The 25,891-nt window shown below is 30.3% G+C and overlaps 1 protein-coding gene across 7 annotated transcripts in view; it reads right to left on the bottom strand.

Moving 5' to 3' along the window:
• Cip4 (formin-binding protein 1-like Cip4) overlaps window positions 1–25,891 on the bottom strand; it is a 37,202-nt gene that overhangs the window by 7,765 nt on the left and 3,546 nt on the right. For all 7 annotated transcript variants that reach the window (XM_072897106.1, XM_072897101.1, XM_072897099.1 and 4 more), the window contains exons 2-5: window positions 6,965–7,080; window positions 2,404–2,454; window positions 727–1,033; window positions 244–390 (exon numbers count right to left, since the gene is read on the bottom strand). In XM_072897106.1, the coding sequence (XP_072753207.1) occupies window positions 244–390; window positions 727–1,033; window positions 2,404–2,454; window positions 6,965–7,080 (621 nt within the window). The remainder of the gene's footprint in view (window positions 1–243; window positions 391–726; window positions 1,034–2,403; window positions 2,455–6,964; window positions 7,081–25,891) is intronic.

Below are 25,891 nucleotides of genomic sequence, written 5' to 3'. Positions count from 1 at the left end.
GACGTCAAAAATAATTCTGAATAATTCTCACAATTTTTAAGCTTGTCAAATATATATTTTTTCATGTTTTTTTTAACTATATAATAAATAGTGCTCTTGAAATATTCCTTTTATTTATATAATAAAAAATAATAAATATCTTTTTAAATAATTAATATTGTGTAAAATACGGACAAAAAAGCGTATGATAAAGCGTAGTAAAAAGCGCGGACGCAATTGCGTACAGTTATGACAAAACAGTACCTGAAGATGTTGAAACACTTCCGGCATCGCCGTGTGGTAGTGTTGCGTCTGCATGTCATTCGTTTTTTGCAGCTGATTCGCGTACTCCGTTTTCGCCTCCTCGCTCTGCTGGGTCTTCATGGTCATATTCATCCTCTGTTTCTCGACCTGATCATCATTGCAAGAGAATCGATCATTATCGAGCGTAAAAAAAAAATCCTCCTCGCAATTGTTAAATATTAAAAAAATTTTATTTTTTATTATTTTAAATTGTAATTCATTATAACACATTTTAATCTATTTATTTATTAATCTCGTTTAAAAAAAAAACGACTTGAGATTTTATATACATATATTTATATTCTCTCGCTATCAAAATTATTATTAACTCTTCTTTTCAATCACACCGTATCTGATCGAAGTTGGAACTCTCCACCAGAGGTGAAGTTTATTACGAGAAAAAGCTGGGTGAAAAGGGCCTTCATCGTGAAACTTATCACGTACCTCTGCTCTTGAGAGGTTGAGATCCGCGTCCGCTCGCTGATAATTTTCCACAGCTCGCTCCGCCTCGCGGAAGGCCTTCTCGTAGGCCTTCCTCGCCCGCTCCAGATTCCCGATTTGACCGGCCAGGGTGGCCATCAGTCGCGCGCCTTCCTGTAGGTGTTTCTTGCGGTCTTCCTTGAAATCCTTCACTAAAAGATTGAGCTCCCGCAGAACGTTACCCTGGAGATTCTCCGCGATCACCTCCCGTTGGCCGGCTTGGTCGTTCACCTCGTTCAGCTCCATCTTGAACGCCCGACAAGGACTGTATCTGAGGAAACACATGTTCCGTTCTTTGTTTCTGATTTCATATACATCTATCTACATTTTTTATTCTAACTTTTTCATTGAATTTTTTAAAATTATTTCTATTCAAATCTCTAGCTCCCTTTTTTAATTCTGGACACGTTGGTTTCTTATTTTCCTAAATTTTATTTGTTCAGTTTGTTTTCTGTCACTTTTTAATCACTAAATTTTCCATTATCGCTTAACTGTCATGTTCATTTAGCTATTCTACGCAATTTGCATTTCATGTATATGCACGCAAATGACTGCCTTAATTATAGATAAACTGAATAGATAACATTGGCCAGTTTAACATAATTGTGCTTCTTCGTTAATTGGGCATAATCGTTGCGCATAGAGAAAGAATAATTTTCTCGAGGCGTTTTGCCAACGCTGATTTTGATTTCACAGAAGGCCTAAGTCTCTACCCACACCCTGATTATGACTTGGGTGGAGGAGATCTCTCTTATAAAGTTATTGAACTTATAAAGTATCTCACCCACGTCGCGAGGTAATCAAGCTGCTCGTGCCTTTTATCAGGGCATTCGCGGAACGCATTGGCAGAAGGGAAAAAAATTTTGCGCAACAAAAATTCGTTTTAATTTAATCCCTCGATTCTGCTTTAATTCCTCTCTTATTTTAACCTTGACTTAAACACATTCCTATGCGCGTTTAATTATTCGCGTGCTGCGTCCAATCAGAAAATTAATTACGCTTCCGCGGAACTCATGAAATTAAAAATCCACAAAAGTTTCGTGTAGAAATAATTTGTTTTTATTTGGATTATGACACAAGTCTTGAAGAAAATATTGATAATTTTTAATGCGATCTAAAAATATTTACTTTCTCATCGATAAATGTATCATAACTAAAAAATAATATAAATACTAAAATATTATTTTAATATTATTTATAATTAAAAATATTATTTGAATCTACCTAACGTTATAGATTATAGAAAAAAATTAATAAATCGTTGCAGGCGTAATTGACAAATAAATCATCCGATACATTGCGTGTGTTTTGAACAAGTCAATTGGCAAAAGATATTACTTTTTTATATGTCATAGAGAGTATGTATCAATTTCCGCCCATCACCTACGAAGTTTTCTATCTTAGATAAGAGTTCAAGTCTACATATACATATACATATATATATATCAAAGAGTAATAAATATATATTCAAATCGCCCACGGCTGATGAATAAATTACAGCCGGACTAAATAATCTATATACATATATGTTTGTTACTCTTTGATGTTTTGTACACATATACTCAATGAATCCATCCGAGATCGCCAGTAACTCGAGAAGAGAGAAAAGAGAGAGTATGTACAATAGCTTCATATACTTACTGATAATCTTCTTCCTCCTTCTTCTTCGGTTGATAGCTCTTCACGAGACGTCTGCAATAAGAAAAAAAAAGAGAAACGAGATTATTGTTGTTCCTCTCACGGAGAAGGGAATGATATCGCGGGAAGTTTCATACAATTGATAGGAACTCGGAAATGAATCGACCGGAAGCGATTTCTATACCACTCGGTTAAAGTTTCTCGTTTGTAATTCTTTTTATTTGGAAGTAATTTTGTATTGAAAAAAAAAAAGATATTCAGCCACTGATAATTTTTAATGCGATCTAAAAAAAATTTACTTTTTCATGTATCAACAAATATAATATCATAATTAAAAAATATAGCTAAAAATATTATGTAAATATTATTTATTATTAAAAATATATTTATAATTAAAAATATTATATTTATAACTAAAAAATATTATTTAAATCTCATATACATTATCTTATCTACAAGTTTCTATATATAATTTATCTTATCTACAAGTTTTATATGTAACTTAGATTTATAATTTTTGTTTAAAAAATAATAACTTATAATTAGTATTTTTAGAATTACATATTACGATAAGAATATTCTGCAAATATTGCGAATTTTTTAATCAGATTACAAAAACAACTCTTAATATAACATAATTATAATAAAATATAATAATACGTTTTTGAAGAAACAAATGTCAATTTTACAGTCTTCACACGCTTGATTTCTTCTACGGGGAAAACTGTTCTGTTATGTGTATTCAGGAATTCAAGAGATCGTTCCGACCCATCGAAGTGCATCAACGAGTTAAATCACGAATTGTGTTTGCGCGTCACAATAATCAAGGAAATATCAGATTGTGAGAGAGCGGGATTATTTTCGATTGCGGTGCGAATTAACCGGGTCCGGGGGCGTGCCGTTTTAATTTTTACAATGCACCACGTCGGACTATAAATACGCTATCGAGATGAATCTCTCGCGGCCTTGATAGAGCAAAGCTGCGCTGAAGAATATTTCCAGAAAAAAAAAGAAAAAAAAAAGCGAAGAAGAGATTATGAATGATTTATCTCTTCGCAAATAAAATTGTTTTAGAGTAATTCGTGATGCACTTATATATAATTATATTATTAATTAAAAAATTATTTAATATTTCTTATATTTTGCTATATTTTTTATGTTAATTGAAAATGGTTTTTTAATATTAATATTATAAATTAATAAATATTTTAAAAAACAATTCGAATGAATTTCCCCGACTATTGTCCAGATACTCGTGTCATTTTACAGACTTTACCAAATACCAAGATAATTTTTCGAGCGTTATCGAAGATGAACGTCTAAAAATATTTTTCAATAAATTTCTTAAAATATTACAGAGTATCTGCTCAAAAATCTTATAAAAAAATTTCTTGATAATTTCCAGGTTTTCATTCAAAATTCCAAAACAAAAGCGAATAAATAAAGAGAATATTTTAAAGATCTTTTGGTGCAATTTTCTAAAATTAATTTTTTTATTGTATACGTTTTCCAATGTTTTTTCGCTTATACAAAAGAAGTCATTTAAATTTCAAGTGCTAGATTTACAAAGTATTGAAAAAAAAAAACTGAATAGGTTTCATTAAAATAAAAATGTTGAACTGCTGTAACATTTTCATGTTTTACTAAAAATTAAAGAATATATACTGCATATTCAATATTTTGTTAAGACATTGAATATAAATAGAGACAGATACATATTTATAACCTACAGTATTAGAGCAAAATTATCAAAGAGAGAATTTTGTAAAACAATTTCCTGAGTCCCAATAAAATTCCATGAAAATTCCCTGATTTCTGCAGGTACAAAAAATTCTTCTGAGAATTCCAGGTTTTCCATGGAGTGTAATTATACGTGTTTCTTTTTTCGAGTATTTTACAAGTACCTGGTTACGGACATTACGTTACGTGTAGGATAATTTTCCAATTATTTGACGACCGAGTAATTTTTCGAGTGTTACACTGAGTTGAGGGCAATTTTCTCAGAACCGTCCTAGAATCTCCGTCTGCTGACCGCGCGATTTTACACAAAAGTGAATTGAAAGACGACTTAAGATGTGAAAATTGCAGCGTATTAAGAGTTGATTCATATACAGCGGTGAGTCTCGTTCCGATTAACAAGTATTTTAAGAATCAATTTTTTTATCGATTCTGAAGAGTAATCATACATATTATATTTGCTCCTCAAACATACAAATTTATTTAACTGCGATTTATACGACCTATAATTAATATAATTATTCTATTACATATATACGTGACAATAATAATTATATTCTAATATATCATTATTTTCTTTTAAAAAAAATCGTTCCTTAAAAGAAAAAACTCATACCTCGAGTCACGCAATGTAGAGTTAATAGTTTTTAAATTTCAATTACATAGAGTGTATGCAATCATGATTAGTTAAATTGCATTCAAAAAAAGAAAAGGTAAATAGAAAAATAATTCCTTCTCCTCGAGAAAATTTATACAATTTTGTACTAATTATATCTTTCTGTGCGAATTTTTAATTATAAAGTGTGGAATTTTATTAACGATATGGCACGCATTTTATTTCGCGCAATCTACATTAGACAATTAATACTGAGGAAGCTACGACGAAATAATTAGGCGCAATGCAAAATGGAGTAATTAAGAATCCGGAATGAAATGGATTTCGAGACACCCTATAAACAAAAGTGCGCCAACAACAGTGGACGGCATTCACGGAACGGACAAGGGATCTCTTTAATACAATATTACTTGCTATACATATATCACGCCTTGTCCCTGAACCCACGGGGTGCGTGAGACACGCTCGTTATACAGGATGTCCCATTGAAATTGTTCGCCTCGAATGTCTCACCCTTTGTCAGGGTACCGCGGAAAAAGAAACAGTATGCACAAGCACGAACACGACAGAGTGACAACAAAGTGCAAGGTGTACGAAAGCATAAAGTCAAATAATCAGACGCGCACCTGCTGTGAGTTACAGCTTTTCATCTTCAAATTATTTTCGAAATAGAACATTTGTTTCGCTTTTTTTTTAAATTTCTTTTCGTCTTTTTCTTAATATAAAATATAAATTTTATATATTAAGAGGTCATGCTCAGTCATGAATTTTGAAAAAAAAAAATCGATTTTTGGGTTTCTGACGTTTTCTGTACGTATAACATCTGAAGAATATTCCCTGTAAGTTTCAAGTTAATCCGAATAAAATTGACAGAGTTACAAGCATTCAAAGTATAGTGCAGCAACTGCACACAGAGAAGAATGCTTCGTCGGTAGCATCAAATTGATGTTTTAGAGGCTACAACTTCTTCCGAAAATTTATTATACGGGCCTGAAATGATTCTATGTAAGTTAAAAAAATGAATATTTTATTTAAGTGTAAATCTGTTTTGAAACTTTAAACGTGTTTTTCTCAAAACCGCATTTTTAAAATCGATGACCAAGATAGTTCGAAAACTACTGCATCAATTTATTTCAAATTTTACAGGCTGATTTCAGATATAAAAAACTAGTCCTTGAATGAAGGATTTTTTTTTCGATGTATAGTTTTTTTTTAATTGACGAAAAACGAGCGATTTTTTCATCGAAAATCAAAAGTTCAACTTTAGACATCCAACATTTTGTCTCAAATTAATATTTCGAAAAACTGTTTGTGCGAGGACTAGATAATTTAATATATTAAATAAATTTTTGCGAATTTTTTATTTCGGATGATCTAGATCCGAGCAACAGTAGTAAAATAAGTTTTTCAAAAGGATCTCCAAAAGAATTGTTGTATCTTTTTTATTTATTAATATTTTTTAATAAAAAAATTATATGAAATTTGTAAAAACGTACTCTCTTCAAATATAAAAACTTTTCAAGTCTTACAGTTTTTGAGAAAAAAATTCCCCAAAAGATCACGTTTTTTTCCGCTTCCTGACTGAGCATGACCTCTTAATAGATAAAAAAAATTGAATAACAGTTAATATGTATTATTTGTAATAAAGAGAAACTGCAAATATAAAATTCAAATATATAAAAATATATAAAATTAATTTTTCAACAATTTTGATGCAGGATATTTAAATCTGATAAAAAATTGAAATTAAAAATATTTAAAGAAAATTGAGAGAGAAATGTGTACATATTGAAGCTATAATAATTCTTAAACATAAAATATCTTTATCATAGATGAAGTATTCATATTTGCACAGTATATTCGCTGTTTCACAAATATCTTCTAATCTTTATTAAGTGGAAAAAAAGTAGCAAATAAGAACCGAGGCAAGATAATTAGAGCACAAATTTTTAATATATTAACAAAATATTCAATTTTAAAAATATACATCAATTCAATTATATAATTAAGTTTTGAATGAAATTGAATATTATTTAATATATTAAAATTTTGCGCTCTAATTATCGCGCCTTAGTTCTTATTTGCCATTTTTTCTCACTTAGTTAGTTCATAATAGTTATTATTTGAGCCTATTGATTTTATTATTGATTTTCTAATCTTTTATATCCTTTAATTATTTCATATCCTTAAATAAAGTATTGCATTTCTTACCTGAGCTTTGCTGCATATTCGAACTCAATTGCGCAACGGTCGCGTATGAAGTGGCCATATCTCTCGAGAAACTCTATCCCTTTTTGCGTGTGTAGGGACAGATTCTCGAATTGGTCCTGAAAGTACAGAAGAAACGATAAAGATCAATATTCAAAATTACTATAAATTACTATAAAGGTAAAATTTACAAAAATATTTAAAATAGAATATATACGCATATTTTAAATGTATTTTTGAACATCTTAAATATATATATTTAAATTAATTGGTTTATACAAATTATAAAAACTGATACTTGAAATAAAAGTTTCGTTTAGAGAAGTTAAAATTAAATAAATAATAAAATATATTATCTATATATTTTATAATTTATTTAATATAAATTTCTCTAAACTAAACTTTTTTACTTGAAATATCATTATATTAAGAATTAAAATATTTAAATATTAAAATAATATTTAAATAATTAAGAATTAAATATATAGATTTGATCATATAATTTAATGTCTCTGATTCGTACAGTATTTATTTTTTATAGAATACAATAGTGGCCAAAGAATACAGAGAACAAAGGATAACTTATTTAATATTTATACCTAGATTAACTTATTTAAATAAGTATACGAAAGCTTGAATAAACTCATTTTCAAGGACGGAATTACTACTTGTCTTAAGATATGTGTCTGAAAGTGTCGATTTCGCCTGGCGAGGGAGTGAGAATTTTTCTCCGTCAAACGAACAATCCGACCGTATCTATCGCGGTCGACGACTGAGAAAAACCTCTTGGCACACATACACGTCCCTCGTTTCCTCCCCTCCTCTGCCACCTTCCTCACCATCACCACCGCGGGACAATGAAGAATTTCGCAAGCAACGCGCGCGCGGAAAGATTTCTGAACACCGTTTAGCGGCTCGGCACGAAAAGTGAAACTGGACGTACTATCATTTATCAGTTATCCCAGGCAAAGTATACAAACGATGTTAATATGCACACTGCCATACGATGATGTATCGATCTCACATCATTTAATAAAATTGTATCGCATATACATTTTAATAATTTATGTATCACACAATTAATAAGACTGATGTATATGACTTATACATTTTAATAAGAATTTATTATCCTTATTCTTGCAAACTTCTATTGCAATTTCTCTACTACTAATTGTTCACCTTTCTCTCTTTTTATTTTTACATTAAGATGATAATTGGAAAATTATAGCAATAATAATCAAATATGTAACAAGTCAATAAAGTCAAAGTTTCTGATATAATAAGGTGTCTACTCATATAATAAAAAAAATTATTATATAAAAATATCTTTAAATTGACAATTTAATGTACGTATTTAACTGATTCTTTGACATTAAAAATAGATAACTCAAAGCTCATATTAAAAATAAACATTTTTATATATATATACATTTTATAAAATCCATTTTATAAAAAATTAATATATGTATTATTTATATCATTTATTAATTATTAATTATTTATTATTTATTATATTAAATACTAATTTTTTCCTCATAAATTCAACTCATTTTTTATCTATGCTATAAGTTTTTATAGTTATATAGAAATTAAAATAGATTTATAAATTCACATATACATATATGTATATATATATATATATAAAGTCATATTAATTTAAAAAAAATCATCATAAAAATTTCTTGATCTTCAGGTCTTTTTATTCAAAACTTCCAAGTAAAGAAAATATTTTAATGTTCTTTTAATCTTCCATATTTACATTAGAAAACTCAAAAGGAAAAATTAACAGAACACGTTAAAAACCGCGGCATCGAAATCTCTTTCTACTTCAGAAGAAATGCATGCTTATCGTTCAAGGACGCTCGTATCTTTCGACATTTATGTCACGGCACATGGTTTAAGGACAAATCAAGTCGCCATTACAAGCGAGAGGGAGAGAAAGAGAGACGAAAGACCCATACGGCTGGTATTCGAAACGCATTACTTTCATTTCCAATGAGCCGCCATTCAAGGGCCACGTGGCTTCTTACGGTCATACATGGTCCACGTGTACGTCCTTCTTCATCTTCTTTTAGCGCAAGAAAAAAAAGACAAGATCTCAACCGAATACCTGAGTCACGTGTGCGCGATTTGCGGTTCGACCAGCCACCGAAATGGAAGAAGGAAGTCGAAGATTTTTCTCTCCACTTGACCGTGAATAAACTAATAAAAATAAAACTGAGCCTGTATAAATGAGATAATAATCTCCGATCTATCCTGAAATAGAATTTCCTATCTTGCTTAAAGATTAACTTGCTCAATTAAAAATTTGAAGCATTTTTTATACTGCATTTTTTACACTCTTTCTGTTTCAATTTAAGAATCTTAAATTAATTGTATTTTCTGATAAAAGTTTTCATTTCATGAATTCGATAGTCTTTGAATCGATAAAGATTTCTTAATTAGCTTCTGCAAAACATTATTTTTTTATTATTAAAAATTAATAAAAAATATGTATTGCATATTCAATATTTTGTTAAGGCATTAAATATATAAACAGAGATAGACAGAAGTATACATTTATAATGTATTTTGAACATATAATTCATATACAACTTGGCTTATCGATTAATCGTCGCTCTCTTCTGATTTTTCGTAAAAAAAAAAAAAAAAAAAAAATGTGAAAATAACCGAAGAATAACATTTTGTCTTAAAAATAGATAAATGAATAGGGGAAAAAAAATTAGGCAATTTCATGGATGTCGCAGCTTAAGTATTATAAACCGTTTAATTCATGCTTCACGCAATTTTCTCCCATTCGTTCGAGATTTATTTATACGGTGAATTTTCGAAATCATACTCGCGGATCGCAATCGCACGACGAAGTCACTCGTGCGTCTCTCGGATCGGAACAACTTTCTCATTGTGATAACTGTATAACTCGGCTCGTGGCTCGCCGAGTAATTTGCAATGAAATAACGGAGAACTGGTAGCGCAGGTGATAGTCGGCGAACGCACACCATGTGTGTGCGCGAAACTATCGACGACGACGACGGGCAATCACCGATCAGTTTGCTCTCTTGCCGTCGATACCACCCGGTATATCGGCACGGATTATTAAATTCCCCGTTTTTCCTACGGATATTTCCTTCGAGAATTCCACCGATAACATCGTTAATTGCAGAGCGTATCGCATATTTGAAGCAACTAGGGAACGAATTTGCGCATACAACGTGAGTCACAGAATACTGAACTATTCTTTTATTTACAGAAAAATGTGTAAAACACAACCAATGTAAATGAAATTAAATAAAACAGAAATTAAAGAAATTTTTTATTAGATTGTATTTTTTTAAATTTTAGATTATTTCAAAAAATTATATAATTATTTACAATTGAAAATTTATGTTAGTTATAATATTTTAAGAAGTAGAAATATGTGTATAAATCCTCATTAAAAATATTAATAAGTTTAATAATTGAGAAAAAAAATTTTTTGTCTGTTCATTGGAACACATTTAAATTGCTTCTATAAATTTTCTTTATATTTTCTTTATATTTTGATATAAACTAATTTTGTATATTCCTATATTCGGAAATATATAATAATATTTAATATTAAAAAAGAATATATATATTTGCAAACATTTTTAAATATTCGAAAAAATAATTACAATGTATTTGTAAAATATTTAATATTTAATTTCATATTTTAAATATATTTTAAAAATAACTACAATATAGCATATTAAAATATACTAAATATATTTGCTCTATATCGTCGAATACTTTGACATATAATCCAATTTTCTCATAATTCGATTGATACTTCAAATATTTGCGCATGAATAAACGAATAAGGGATCACTTTTGCATCGAAATTCGAAACCATTGAGATTAATAGCGATTTCAACCCCTGACATAAAAATAATTGTGTTTGGACAGTATCGAGCGTGGGCCCCATGTATGGTACGATGACGTCGACGATCATTATTTATCGGACGTCATCGTTACTTCCAAGAGTCGATCACGCTGAATGATTCGTTTGAAGAAACAAATTAAATTATACTCCATTATGACGAATCGATTTCCGCGCATGCAGAGTGTTAGCCTCCGTGAATAGACTCTGGCAAACCTCTATCAACCACCAACCCTGCGTTCCGTCCATGTCACAGGTCGATATATGGGGAACACACTGTCGAGCTATGACTCACCGCGGTGAGACCTTCTCCAAAAAAGTGCGTTAGCAGAAAATCGAACAGCTCATCGCAGTTATGGAAACGTGGATAAAACAATTCAACAAAATGAAAATATTTTACAAGAAGGAAAGAGAGCATATTTTCGAAAATTTTTTTATTATGCAAAGAAATTATGATAATTTTTATGTCGATTTTCCATTTCAAACTTTTTTTTTATTTTCTTTTAAATTATTATTTTTTTTTAATATTCAAGAGATATAATGCCAACATTGTATTATAATACTTTCCTTTCGCTTTCCTGATTTTGCTTTGGAAACGATAAATATGCAACAATCAACATATGCAACACGTAAATATGTAACACGTAAATATGTAACAATCAAAATATTATCAATAATTTTAAAAAATTAAGAAAGAAATTCAAAAAGAAAAGTCAAAAATCAAAATTATCACAAATTCCGAAAATACGCTCAAATTTTGTCCCTTTCCTTCTTAAAAAATATTACTTTTATTTTCTCCTTTTCTAGCATAAAAATCGTATAAATCAAATGTCCGTTACAAATTTGAAAATCTAGAAATATATAAGCCTAATAATTTTTCAAGCTTGAAAAAACCCACTCTCTTCAGAAAATAATTCCATCATTTTCCTATTCTTCTCTTTTTCCTAGAGATTCTTGCATGCTTGCGTCTGTAACAGCAACGGACTGTAGAGAGGAGGGAGGAAGGGTTTATGGAGACGATCGATAAGAACAGCATGTTCTGAAGCCAAAGCGAGTAAAAAATTACATCGTAAAAATTGTTTGAAAACTAAGAATCACACACGAAGCAAACTATTATGCTATGGGCTCGAACAAGTGTGCATTATGAGTCACGGAATAGCGTCGGGGGTGACTCCCACATCCTCCACCCTATTGATCTCACATTTCTCTGTATACTGTACGCAACTCGAAAGGGATAAATAAAAAAAAGTAAAGACTGAGCGAAATAGTTAATTGGAAGATGAAATATTGAAAGAAATTGAAAAAAGAGAAAGAACTAAAGAGAAGATAATATAGAATAAAAAAAGAAAGAGAAACAAAGAGGGAAATATAATAAAACTGTTGTACGTAAAGATGATGTCAAATGCAAATGTTCTGAGAATATTGAAAAGTTTCAATTTTTAATTCGTTCAATTATCTACTTTTTAAATGTCAAAATTTGAACTTTTAAATTAATTAATTCATAAGTGGAACGAATTATTGAAAATTACTGAAAAATCTTTCCAAATAAATCTAATATTCGATTTTAAGAAGAAAATTCCCCGCACAATTTTAATATTTTTTTTTTTTTGTATTCTATCTTTTCATTTTTATATGTAATAAATTTTTAATGTAATCAAACAAGATAGAGGTCAAACTGTTAACTTTAAAAGTTACATAAAAAAAATTCGATACTTATGTAAAGTTATACCCTCATTATTTCAATAAAATGTAAAAATATCTGTTATATTATTAAAAAATTTAGTAAAACATTACGACCTAAATGTCTTGATTTTATGAAAAGTTGAGATCGTAAAGTCGATTTCGAATAATTGTAAAATAATCCTAAGAGCAAAATATAAAATATTTCCGTTCTATTAAAAAATCTCCATATAAGGAAATTTATATTTTCATAAATTTTTCACATTCCAGCATTCTATTTAATTTTCCTTTCACTCTCTATATAAAATATTACGTTTCTCTTCCTACAAAATTAAATCTTAGGTAAGATCGCGTCAAGAGATTTATTCAAATAAATAAATATAAGCGAATTTTGAAAAGAATAAAAAAAGTATAATAATAATATATATAATAATACGTCGCCAATATGCATATATCTCGCGTTCGTGCGTATAATAATTAAAAAGGAAAAAACGAGAAGTACAAAATTCAGAAAACGTGACATTCCGATCGGGAGGCCATTATTGCGCTTTTGTGCATTGTAAATCTCACGGAATGCATTTACGGGCTTCATGTCGTAAACAGGGACAATGCGTCCAGTGTGTTCGCGATAGAATGCTCGATGCAATAGGTATAATCGTAGATTATGCACTCACTCCGAGTCCTCGCACGTGACGAGATTACGATTAGGAAAGTGAAGTAGGTAATCGGGAACTTTGTCGCATTGGTATGATTGATATTTACTCAAATCTTGTAAAAAGATTACCTAAAAATTCCCTGAGCTTCCAGGTAAAACAATTGGTTTTACAATAAAAAAAAAACTTATTTTAGAAAATTGCATCAAAAAATATAGAAGTATTTAAAATATAATTTTGGGGAATGCGTTTTCTAATGCTTAAGAAAATCACAAAGCCATAAGATTTTAATTTTAACTGTTATAACATTTTTTAGTTTTTTATCAAAATTTTTATAAAAATTAAAGAATATTTGCACATCTATTGTTAAGACATTGAATATATAAACAAAGATAGACATATATTTATATTTTAAACAAATAATTCTCTGAATGCTAATAAAAAGAAAATCCTACGAAAATTCCCTGATTTCTTCAAATTAAAAAAAAATTTTTTCTGAGAATTCCATGTTGTTTTAGGGAGTAGAAACTCTGTGATAGCCAGCAATTCAGATATCACCGAACGGAGAGCTCGAGTTTTTCAAAATATTTTTGAGCCAACCATAAAACAAAACATAATTTATTTGCAGGATCTCGACCACATGTGAACCTTCTATTGAATTGTCGGCGGATTTTCTTCGAGCCCATCTACCTGGATATTGGATTTCCCTCTCGTTTCCTACGATTCGGTCTACAATGTCGGCTCTGCGGGTATCTCTCGCCTCTCACTAGGCGGAGACGACGTTTACCCATTGCTCCGTTAGCATACGGGCCAAGGCGATACGATAGTAGTCCGTCCTGACCTGTGACAACATTCCTGAGAATTTGCAGGCAGTCTCGACGCCCTGTCTTTCGACAACACCATCTCTTCTTTCGGCGGCGAATCTCTTTGCGAATACTTACGACGCCGATATTACGTATAATTTGACGCGATGGAATAAGTAGTCGTTGAAATGAAAGAGTGACAATTGATTGCGTTACTAATTCCTGTCAATCTCTTTTTTCTTTCTCTACCTTATACAAATAAAAATAGAGCCTCATCTTAGTTTTAATCTTAATTAAAATTTTAATCCTAATTAAAATCCTTTTAATTAGATTTTTTAAATTTACTTTTAATTAGAGCTTCAGCAACGTTAATAAATATAGCTGAATTATATCGCAAATTATATGTATATATTTCGTATATTTATTTGAATTAAAAAAAATTAATGATTGTAGATGTCGGTTTAAAATGTAATGTTTATAGTATGATTTATTAATTAAAGCAAAAGTGTCATTTTGCAAAATTATATAAATATATTTTTTTTTTACACATTAGTTTTCTTGTAGTTTTCTCGTTAATTTATTCTAATAAAATCTCAAACAGTAAAAACCAGAATTTATGACATTCTGAGTTTTTCCACTGAACTTTTCCTCTATCCTGAAGTATCTTTAGATTACAAGAGATTTTTTTTTTAGATTCTTTTTTAGCTCGTCTAACAATGACATTTCCTTTAGAACGCTCTGTGATTTTGATAAATTCTTTTATAAATCAGTATTTTTTTCTGGTTTCCATTAAATTGCATAAAATCATAAAAAATACTCTAGTGAAAACACTTGTAGTCACTTATTCACTTGTCTTAATCTAAATTAGTCTCGCTTTATTACCGTCACTTTTCGCGACACTGCGCATAATTATATATGGACATGGGCCTTGGGACTCTTATGTAGAAAATATTCAAAGGTCGAAGAAGCAGCTGGCATGCGCCAAGCTTTTCGCACTTTCATGAGCACAAACAGATCCTTGCTCTTGAGAGAGAAAGAGGGAGAGCTTTTAATAGATACCGTAAATCCTGCAACGTCTCCGCGCACAAGTGCCGACTCGATCGCAAACGACGGATCTCGCTCTTGACATTAATTAATTTGTTGTGGTCTCACGACTATCGCGAGCGATTGCAAGTTTGAAACTTCTCGAACTCTTAATTAATCGATCGTGGTGTGTTTTTACTCACTGTCAAAATGTTAATGATAAGTCTTAATTTTATTGCAGTCAGAATTGGCAAAATTTGTTTTGGATAATAAAAATCCATACCAGTGATAAAAACTGATATATTCAAGAAAAAAAAAGGAACTGGTTTTGCTATTAAAAATGTAACAAAAATACTAATTTATTTGCTACGTCTTTTACGAATTTTATTTTGGACTTATATATATAAGTCCAAAATAAAATCCGTAAAAGACCTAGCAAATAAATTAGTATTTTTGTTACAAAATGTTGAATGATAAACGCTAATGAGATCTATATTCATAAAAATTTTTAATTCTGCTATATTTTTCTCATTAAACTAAAAATTAATTAAAATTTATATTTCTAAAGTTTTTGTTTTAAAAATGTATTTCACATATTAATTAAAAAAATTTTATTATTATATTAATTACGTTTTTTTTTTATAAATACTATAATATATAATAATTAGTAAGATTGATTAATTAAATTAAAAATTTTGCATAAAATTATATAATATATTTTAGTTAAATAATAGGCATTTTTATTTTATTATATTTTGCCAATTTATTTCAATGGATAAAATTCAGGACAGTAAAACTGGAATTTGTGGTGTGCTAGTTTTTCCACTCATTTTAGACTTTTCCGCCAACTCTGGTTGAAGTATCTTTAGATTGTAGGATTCTCTTTTAATTTATTTAAGAGATACCTCTATGGATGCTCTGTGATTTTGAAATTCTATCATGTCTTGAAGAATGAATCTTGAGATGCAATTGCATTCATCTGCACATGCGAGACATAATATCTACTGCGTGCATAATGAATGGCATATAAGCGAAGAATCGTATATTTATAGGCATTGAACAATAACGGCGTAAATGATCATGACAAGTTGGAGCGTCATCGTCGATTTCACGCAATTGCTCCGCGTTTCATTTATCTAATCTGTGATTTATCTGCAGAGATTCTTATCTCTCCATTGATTGTAATTTTTCTCGGAACAAGTACAATTCCAGGGTTCTATCGCGTTTCTATTGAAAAAATACTTACAGAATGTAACTGATATTCTTTGAATTCGCAAAAATGTGTGTGTTCATATTAAACGTAAAAGTCATGAATAAGGTAGACTCGATGTCATGCGTTAATAATTTGTGACGTGAGATACAGTTCTCGTTTAACAATGATATTACGAGACACACCTCGGTAGCTCGGGCGAAAAAAAAAATAAAATAAAAAAATAAAAACGATAGAAAAATATGCAGTGAAGGTACGTAAAGTCGTTGACCACAATACAAAATAATGACAAATGCCTTGCTAATTCTATGTTAATTAATTTGCGTGTTCGCATGTACGTACGTGCGTGTGCACGTGCCACTTGTCTCATTATTATATGTATTCGTGAGAATCTCCGACCATTTTTATTCCATATAAAAAAAGACCTGTCAATTTTCAATGACTTATTTATGGTCAGTCTTTTGATAACAAGACTATTAAAATGATAATAAATTTTAAGACTAAAAACAAATAATTTGAGGTTTGAAGGAAATGTAAAAAATTATTGCTTGCATAATTTCATGATTTTATTTGATTGGAATTTTAATTTGAAACTTGACATTAAAAATATTTTATCAAAAACACTAAATTGGGCTATTTTCTCCCTTCCTATTCAATTAGGCCACGATGGTCGATTAGTCATGATTATATGAGCGGGAAATAACAATAAGTGATTCTCGACTTTTGATCGGGTCATAAAAAGGTCGTCGTCGGACGATATCACTTTCGACTTATCACAGCTCAATTTGATCGCATGCTTGAGTCACTCATATTTTTCAGCACACTTTTAATCGTCGTCCGCATGAATCACATTGCAAATGTGATTCGTTTCATTCGTCCGTCGCCTCGGAATGAAAACGAAGATTGAATGAGAGGGACAGACCGAGCGGGAGAGGAGGTAATCTAGGGCTCGCGCGATATCAGCGGAGGATGCGGCAGCAGATAAGAAACGCGCGTGGGACACTCTCGATGTCGTAGCGCTTTGTTTCGGCCGAAATAGCGGTTGAATGTTCTTTGAATGAAAGTTAAATTCAACTTTTTTTCCAACGCAGAATAATTCTTCAGGATATAAAAAGAAATAGTTAATCAAAAGAAATATTGAGATATTTTTAGAGAAAAATGTTTTTTATAATAAAAGAAAAATTTAGGGAAAAATATCTTTTTATAAATTTTATAAGAAATAAAAATTGAGAGAAAAATATATTTAAATTTTATAATGAAGAAAAATTTAAGGGAAAAGATATTTTTTTATAAATTTTAAATATTAAAGAAAAGTTTACTTAAAGAATCGGTAAAATACAAGTTTGCGCCAGGTAACACGATACAACGTTGCGTGCGTGATTGTTCGATAGACTGTTGAAAAATTAGCATACTTTGTCTCTTACGTAAGAATCGTCTAGGTATACGAACTGCAAAAAGTAGGAAAACCGACTCGAATTCTCGTTAAAGAAAAACTTATGAGTCTACTAAAAGAGTATCATATATTGTATTACAATTCTATTATATATTGATTTTTTTCACATATTTTTATCAGTTTTTCAGTTTCTCGAAATCTTGATAAAATATAAAAAAAAACAAAAGAGATCTATTTTATCACCTTAATTTTATTCGCGTATGCTTAGCTTTCACATCCTCGCTAGTGATTCAATTTAAGTAATATAAAAAATAATAGAAAAAAATTATTATAATTACATCTAACTATTATTAACTATTAACTATTAAAATTATTTTATTCATTATCATTTTAAATTAAATTTTAGATTAAGGGGCCATGCTCAATCAGGAAGCCGAAAAAAAACGTGATTTTGGGAATTTTTTTCTCAAAAACTGTAAGACTTAAAAAAAAAGTTTTTATATTTGAAGAGAATATGTTTTTACAAATTTCATATAATTTTTCGAAATAAAAAAAATTCGCAAAAATTTATTTAATATATTAAATTATCTAGTTCTTGAACGAACAGTTTTTCGAAATATTGATTTGGGACAAAATGGCGGACGTCTAAAGTTAAACTTTTGATTTTCGATGAAAAAATCGCTCCTTTTTCGTCAATTAAAAAAAAACTATACATCGAAAAAAAAAATCCTTCGTTCAAGGACTAGTTTTTATATCTGAAATAAGCCTGTAAAATTTGAAATAAATTGATGCAATAGTTTTCGAGCTATCTTGGTCACCGATTTTAAAAATGTGATTTTGAAAAAAAAAACACGTTTAAAGTTTCAAAACAGGTTTACATTGAAATAAAATATTCATTTTTTTAAATTTACATAGAATCATTTCAGGCCCGTATAATAAATTTTTGGAAGAAATTGTAGCCTCTAAAACATCAATTTGATACTACCGACAAAGCACTCTTCCCTGCGTGCAGTTACTGCACTATACTTGCTCATACTTTGAATGCTTGTAAGTCCGTTAATTTTATTCGGATTAACTCGAAACTTACAGAGAATATTCTTCAGATGTTATACTTACAGCAAATGTCAAAACCCAAAAATCGATGTTTGTCAAAATTCCTGACTGAGCATGACTTCTTAAATTATTTTTTTTTTATTATTAAAATAATTTTCTTAAATTCGTGGAATTCACATTATTAAAGTCATTAAAATCAATTATAATATTAAAATCATTTTGCGTAAAATATCATATAGATTTCAAAGCAAACCTCGTTTATATTTTTACGCGCGCGCGCGCGTGTGTGTGTGTGTGTGTATGTGTGTGAAAAAAGGTCTAATCTGCATAGCTCGCGAGGTCCGCGCGGCCTTAATCAACGCGGATGCCAGTCCCTCTCGCTCCCATTCCGAGAGTTTCACTCTCGCACACTGTCTGCCGGCCCAAGTAAGAGTGCGTTCTCGAGAGCCCGGTATTTATAGAGATTCGGCGCGAGATGCGTGGGTGGGGCAGATTCTTTCCCTCCGCACGGTTCGCGGCCACGCACGCTGGCGTACCCGAGAAAAAGGCGAGACAGACGTCTACGGGGTGTCACGCGCAAACGTGGAATTGGTTAACATACATGGTACACCTCTGGAAAATCTCTTTCAACGAAGAAGCCGTTGAAACCGATGAGAGATCGTTGCCCCTACGTCCGCCAATCAGAATTCCCGCATCACATTACGATTAAACATATGTCATTCACATATACATGTATATTTTTAAAGACCACGATATACTTTTTATAAATTATAAGAATAATTTATAATTGTTAAAAATATAAATTTATAATAAAATTATTTATAAGTTTCAATAAAATAATTTATAATTGTTAAAAATTACAATTAATAATTATTGAAAAGAGACAAATAATACCATGCATTCCCATAAATATTTCGCATGTTGCTTTCTACGAGACCCTCTACAGTCGCGTGCGCAGAAATACTCATCTTCGCGACAGAAAAATCACACGCATTATAGCTCCACGATACCACCTCGAAGTAACATTTGCATCTCTTCGAGATAATTGCACTTCCACGAGATAATCTCTTCAATAAAATTTCTTTAACAATTTTACGTGTACATCATTATATATTTAACACACGTGGTTTATGTCAATAGAAAATTGATATTTTTCGAAGAGATCAGCGAAAGCTATTTAATCGATTTACTCTTTATACGTTTGCATTTGATACGTAACAAAATACAATTGCATTTATATTTAAAAAATTTTTTAAATAATAATTATAACATTTCTATCTGCAGGTATAGATAATTTTCTTCTCTATTGACACACTGACATAGTAACTATTATTCCAAAAATAATTATACGAGACATCGTGTATGTATCTTCATGCATGCGTGTAACACGTAATATAATATACGTACATATTAAATTTCTCCGGAGAAAATTGAGGTTTCCGAATTTCTATACTTCCGAATTTACATCTAACCCACATATTTATAAAAATTTAAAGAAAGATATTTAAAGCTAATAGAACAGAGACTCTAAGTTTCTGAAATAACTTCTTCACTTTGAAGAATCTGAAGAAAATTAAGAAAATAAGATTCTCTCTATTTTTAAACCTTTTTAAATAAAAAAAAAAGAATGGTAAAAAGAAATATAACAGATATATATCATTTAACTTTTCAAAATATTATTGATTCTACCGTCGAGATTGAAAACTGATCAAAAACTTACAAACTAGATATTTTTCTTTAGCATAGTATTGTTTAAACAATCGCATGGAAATTATTCTTATATTTTTTTTTCATGGAATATCTCGTAGAATTCCACAAACAACCGATATACGAACCGTGTAATCATGCAAACATCTTCGGTCAACCATGTACGATAATAGCTACTGGTTGTCTGTGAAACGTGGGAATATTTTGCGAAGCGTTTTAAATTTTGAACTGGAATACTCTGTAACGCATGTAAAAGCTGAGAGCTGTAATTTTTCGTCAAAGCAAACCGTTCTCGATTCGATGAATTTATTGAATCAATGTCGATCTTCCACTCCTTTATGTTCATGCATATGTATAAAAAATTAAACCAGTTTTTTAAATCATATTTTCATTAAATTTGATTTATTTAAATTTTAGTCTAAATAATTTTTAAATAAAATTTCATTTTTTAAATGTCTAATTTAATTTTAAAAAGTAAAAAGATTTAAATTTAATCAACTTAAATTGAAATATTTATATCAAATATACAAAAAAAATTTAGAGTACAATGTGTTTAATTAAAAAAGAAAATTAAACGTTAACAGAATGTCTTCATTCAATAAGAATGAAAAACGAAGTGAAAAATAAACATTTCATATGATGTCGATGTTATGTAATATCAAAAAGAAATGATAGAAGCAATAGACGCAATAGATTTATAAAAATATAATCTTTAAAATGTTACAAGTATAAGTAAAAAAATTTATAATATATAAACGTAATATCAATATAAAAATAATAAAATAGAATTGACACATATATAAACGTAATATCGATATAAAAATAATATTATTATATTAAAAGATATAAAGGGTAAAATTTTATTCGAAGTATTGCAAGAGACCGGATGATTTGGTCGAATTTCGAGCGAAAGTAATGCAAAGCCGGGAAAAGCGCATAATAACGGTGTTGACTGGAATCTGCCAAACCGGACAAACTCGTTTATGTGGTGGTGTCACGATAAGCCCCAATCACCCCGGTTAACCCTTTCGTCGCCACGCGAATCGAAGAATATTCACGCGAATGATATCATTATATTACGAACAATACTGCTTATAAACTTATATAGAAATAATAGTCATTAATTGCAAGTACATGTAAATTGCACTCTGCAAATGCATGTCGTTTTTCAAAGATTTCGTATTAATAGAAATTATTTTTAATTTATTAATTAAAAATTACCAAATATTTCAAAATTGATTAATTCAATTAATTTTAATTAAAATAATTTAACTAAATTAAAATAAAATTATTCTCGCAGTTTTATATTTTCCTTCACGTAAAAGATACCGTAATATCACATTTTCCGTACGTGTGAAAAAATCGATTAGAAAAATAAATAAGACTTGATAATAAGAAGGACATCCGGTTGATCTACAAGCAAATCGTAGAACTGGAAAGAGTTTTCGCTGCACAATTATAATTACGTTATAAATAAGTCGTTACTTATTTGACCGCTACTTCCTCATGCCTTTTCTTTACGGTAAATTTAAATTACGCCACGCGTTTCGATAAGAGATTCCACCTAGTGTGCAGTTTGTCATTAAAAGGAATTTATAAAGGTACAGTTAGAAGCTATCAGCGGTTTTCCTATAAATGGTGAAGAGAGAAGATATATATGCACACATGTTGTCTTGACATATATATATTTATTCATATACTTTCAGTAATGTAAATATTATAAAAAAAGACACATTTTTTTTGCTATCGCATTGAAAATATCGTTTATATTTATGAGAGACAAACCTTTTCGTGTTTGATAAAATTATGCTGGAAATGTCGTTCTTTATTGAAAAGTTGTCAATCAGTTAAAATTCCCTTCATCAATAAGATACATTTTTTTCCCCCAACGAAATTTCTTTCATGATGGTAGGCATATCCGTGCGATATACAATAGTACAGTTACAAAAGATGAAGCGCTTACTCGCCTAATCTCCATTAGGAAATTTCGCGGAGCGCGTTTCCGTTAGTCGATTATGCGTTTCAGCGAAAAATGATGAATAACCGTCTTTAGCTCATAAAAGGCTCGTCGAGGTCTCGTGCGTGCCGCTGTGATTTGACAGCACATTCCTGTCGCCTCGAGCATTTCATTTCCGGATACAGTCTCCCTTTATTGAAAAAATTCACCGGAAAAATGTCGAGAAAGTCGAACGATTAGCGGCAATTATTATATGCATTAAGCAACAGCTTAATAGCCTAATTATTAAGATTCTAAGATTATAGATTATTACAGGAGTCTGATAATAATGAATGACGTATATTTATGGATATTAAGGATATCCAGCGAGGCTGAAATTTAAGGATCTATTATAGAGAATAAAAAAAATCGACTTTTTTTTAAACATTTGCTTGAAAAATTCGCAAAATTGACAGAGTTATAAAACTTCGAATAAGAGCACGGATCTGTAAATAAGTCTGCAAAATTAATTTTAAACGCATTTTCTTTTTTAAAACACTATTTGCAAAGTTACTGTGAAAATTCGGATATCTTGAAAATTATGTAATGGACTGTAATGGACCAAATAAACTCAATTTATTTTCAAATAAAAAAAGGACACTTTTTAGGGATATTGAACTTAAATAGCATTTAAAAAATTAATAATTATTATTTTTCTGACCTTTTCGAGAGACGAATAAATAAATTTCAGCAAAATTAAAGTATCTAATTTTAAAATAACACTACTTTATTATTTTTCAATTTTTTCTAAAAAAATTAAGTTTAGTGTTCCAAACATCCTACGGAAAGTTAGATCAAGTTTCAAAAACAATCCAAATATCCAGGATTCAAAAATATTGAATACGTGTAAGCATCAGATAACATAAAAACATAAAAACGCCAAAAAGATCGATTTGTAATATTTTTCAAAACAAATTCCTCAACTTTTCATACTGCTAAAGTAGACTGGGCCTTTAATAGAGATTTTTATAATAAAAAAATTAATAAATCTGGAAGAATAAATTAATAAAACTGGAAGAGAATGAGTGTGAACGGTTCGAGAAAGAGTTCTCAATCAACGCTCGTTTGCACAGATAGAGAAAAATCATGTCGCGATACCGATCGGCTGCTCCGAGAGCGTCTCTCTTCCGGTTCACCTACGTGGATGATTATTATTACGCACGTCGCACATCGTATGCTCGGGAAATGGGAGCAAAACGAGCGTAGGAGGGAAAAGTCACGAAGGTTACGAGGAGAGACTTAGAGCGTTACTTTCTCCGGTGCGAAATCGCGGGCGTCATTTCCGAATCGCGATACAGATACGGATGACGTAAGCGTCGGATTATATCTCCTTCCTGCTTCTCCCTCATCGCCCCACCTCCTACGTGCCTTCTTCGCACTATCGATTCTACTATGCGTGTTGGGGGACCGAATTAATTTGCCAGGGTCAGTGTTGGCCGCCTGGTTACGAGGTGAATCGATAGTTGGGGGAAATGTTCGTTCGTCTTCATGATTTGACTGAAAATGACCTCTTCGAAGGACACTTTCGAAGAAAGTATTCCGTGCGATAGGAAAGCGAGTACTCTTTTGTATGCGCTCTATAAAAAAAAAAAAAAAAAGCCCAGAAATTCATTTTTGTCTGAATTTTCAGATCTGAGTGTCCGTAAAATAATGTCAGACAATCTATCTAATCATCAGAATCAATTTTCTGAATGTTTAGAAAAATGTCTAAAAATTTTTGAACAGTGTGCCTGTAAGAAAGCTCCAGACACTTTGTCTGCAATTATTTTTTTTTTATGGCAAACTGACTGTAAAAAATGCCTAAAAATTCCGATACATTTTGTTTCACAATCAGATCCGAGTGTCTGTAAAATAATTTCAGACAGTCTTCTGAAAATTCGGACAGTCTGTAAAAAAATTTCAGACACTTTGTCTGCAGTTATTTTTTTATACTGTACTTTTCAGACAGAATTTTCCGAAAAATAACTGTTATGATTAAGACAGATTGAAATTATTTTCAAATTTTTTCAGATATTTGAAAATTTAGACAAAAATGTGGTTCTCGCTCAAAATTCGGCGAATAATTTTACCCAAAAATTACTTTACGCTTACTTCTGAATTATTGTATCAAATATCTCGATATTACTGACGATATCGAGTATTCTCGATGCTCGACAAGTGACAATATCTGCTAATAAATTTAAGTGTCACATCAGATTTCTATCGTGATCGATCTGATCGAGTTCGATCAACGCTTAATACGGCGTAATTTCCGTTATCAGCTGTTAAAATTGATCGAGCTCAGAGATATGTTACCCGTATCACGAGTCACTGACGTGTCCGTACACTTTCTCGCAAATCACGATACAAGACGCGTCCGTGTTTAACCGCTAGCTACTCGTGAGCATATATGTATATACAAGACGGGCGTGCCTCGTCGTATCTTTGAGAAGAAAGAGAGAATATCTCCTTTAAAGGAGAACAAAGAGAAACGGCAAAGAAAGAAATTTCATTGCACACACGCAAAATATGTACATAAATTCATAAATATATGTACATATATATATTACAAATTTTATACAATTTATGCCTATATAAAACAAGATAAGTCATTGAAAATAAAAATTATAATTAACTATAATTCTCTTATATAATAAAAATAAGAATTGAAAACGTAAGATCATCTCCGTGTCAAATAGAAAAAAATCAGTTACTTGTCAAGTAAAAAACACAATAATTATAAAACAAATAACCTAAAATTAGAATATAATGATTGAAATATAAAATAACATTTTTCCTGATGCAAAACAATTTTCTTTAAATTATTAACTATTTCCTTATAATTACAAAATAATTGTTTTACTTTGTTTTACAAACATCAATATCTGAAATTTAAAAAAATTAAATTAAAATAAATAAATAGTATATATATATAAAGAAAAATGAATGCTATTTAATGAATAATTAATATATAACAAAAATAGCTATTCTTTTTAGGTAAAAAATTTTAGGAAAATTTTAATTCAAGTCATTTAAATAATATAAATATAAACAATAAAATAAAAAAATATTTAACGCGTTAGGTGAAAAGATAGATCGTTACATAGTCCAAGATTCCAAATTCTTACGATTCGAAAATTTCTGATATCTTGGTCGAGGTAAATGTATCTTCAACGAACGAAAGATTGATAGACAAAGTGCGAAAAGCAATTCGATATATACGATGTACTCTATGATTTTCAATCGACGAGAGAGTTGGTTTGGCAGATGATCGGGTATATCGAGCACACGTAACGGGTATGAGTAACGAAAATGATGGCGCGCGGAATGCGCGAATGAATTATTAATAGAGAGGCCGAGGAGGCGCAGGGGACGTCATCGCCAGCAAACAGTGAATCGATTTTACGCGTACACGCGTAAGAATTTTTTCTGATTGTGAGATCAACGCGCGTAACTCTCTTGTAATCTGCGCTAAACGAATTCCTTCTTCTGTTGATTCTATTATAAAGATATATATGTTATATCAAAGTAGCAC

This window comes from Anoplolepis gracilipes, chromosome 7, assembly GCF_047496725.1.
Source record: "Anoplolepis gracilipes chromosome 7, ASM4749672v1, whole genome shotgun sequence".
NCBI classification, from domain to species: Eukaryota; Metazoa; Arthropoda; class Insecta; order Hymenoptera; family Formicidae; genus Anoplolepis; species Anoplolepis gracilipes.
This window is presented reverse-complemented; position numbering and strand designations above follow the sequence as displayed.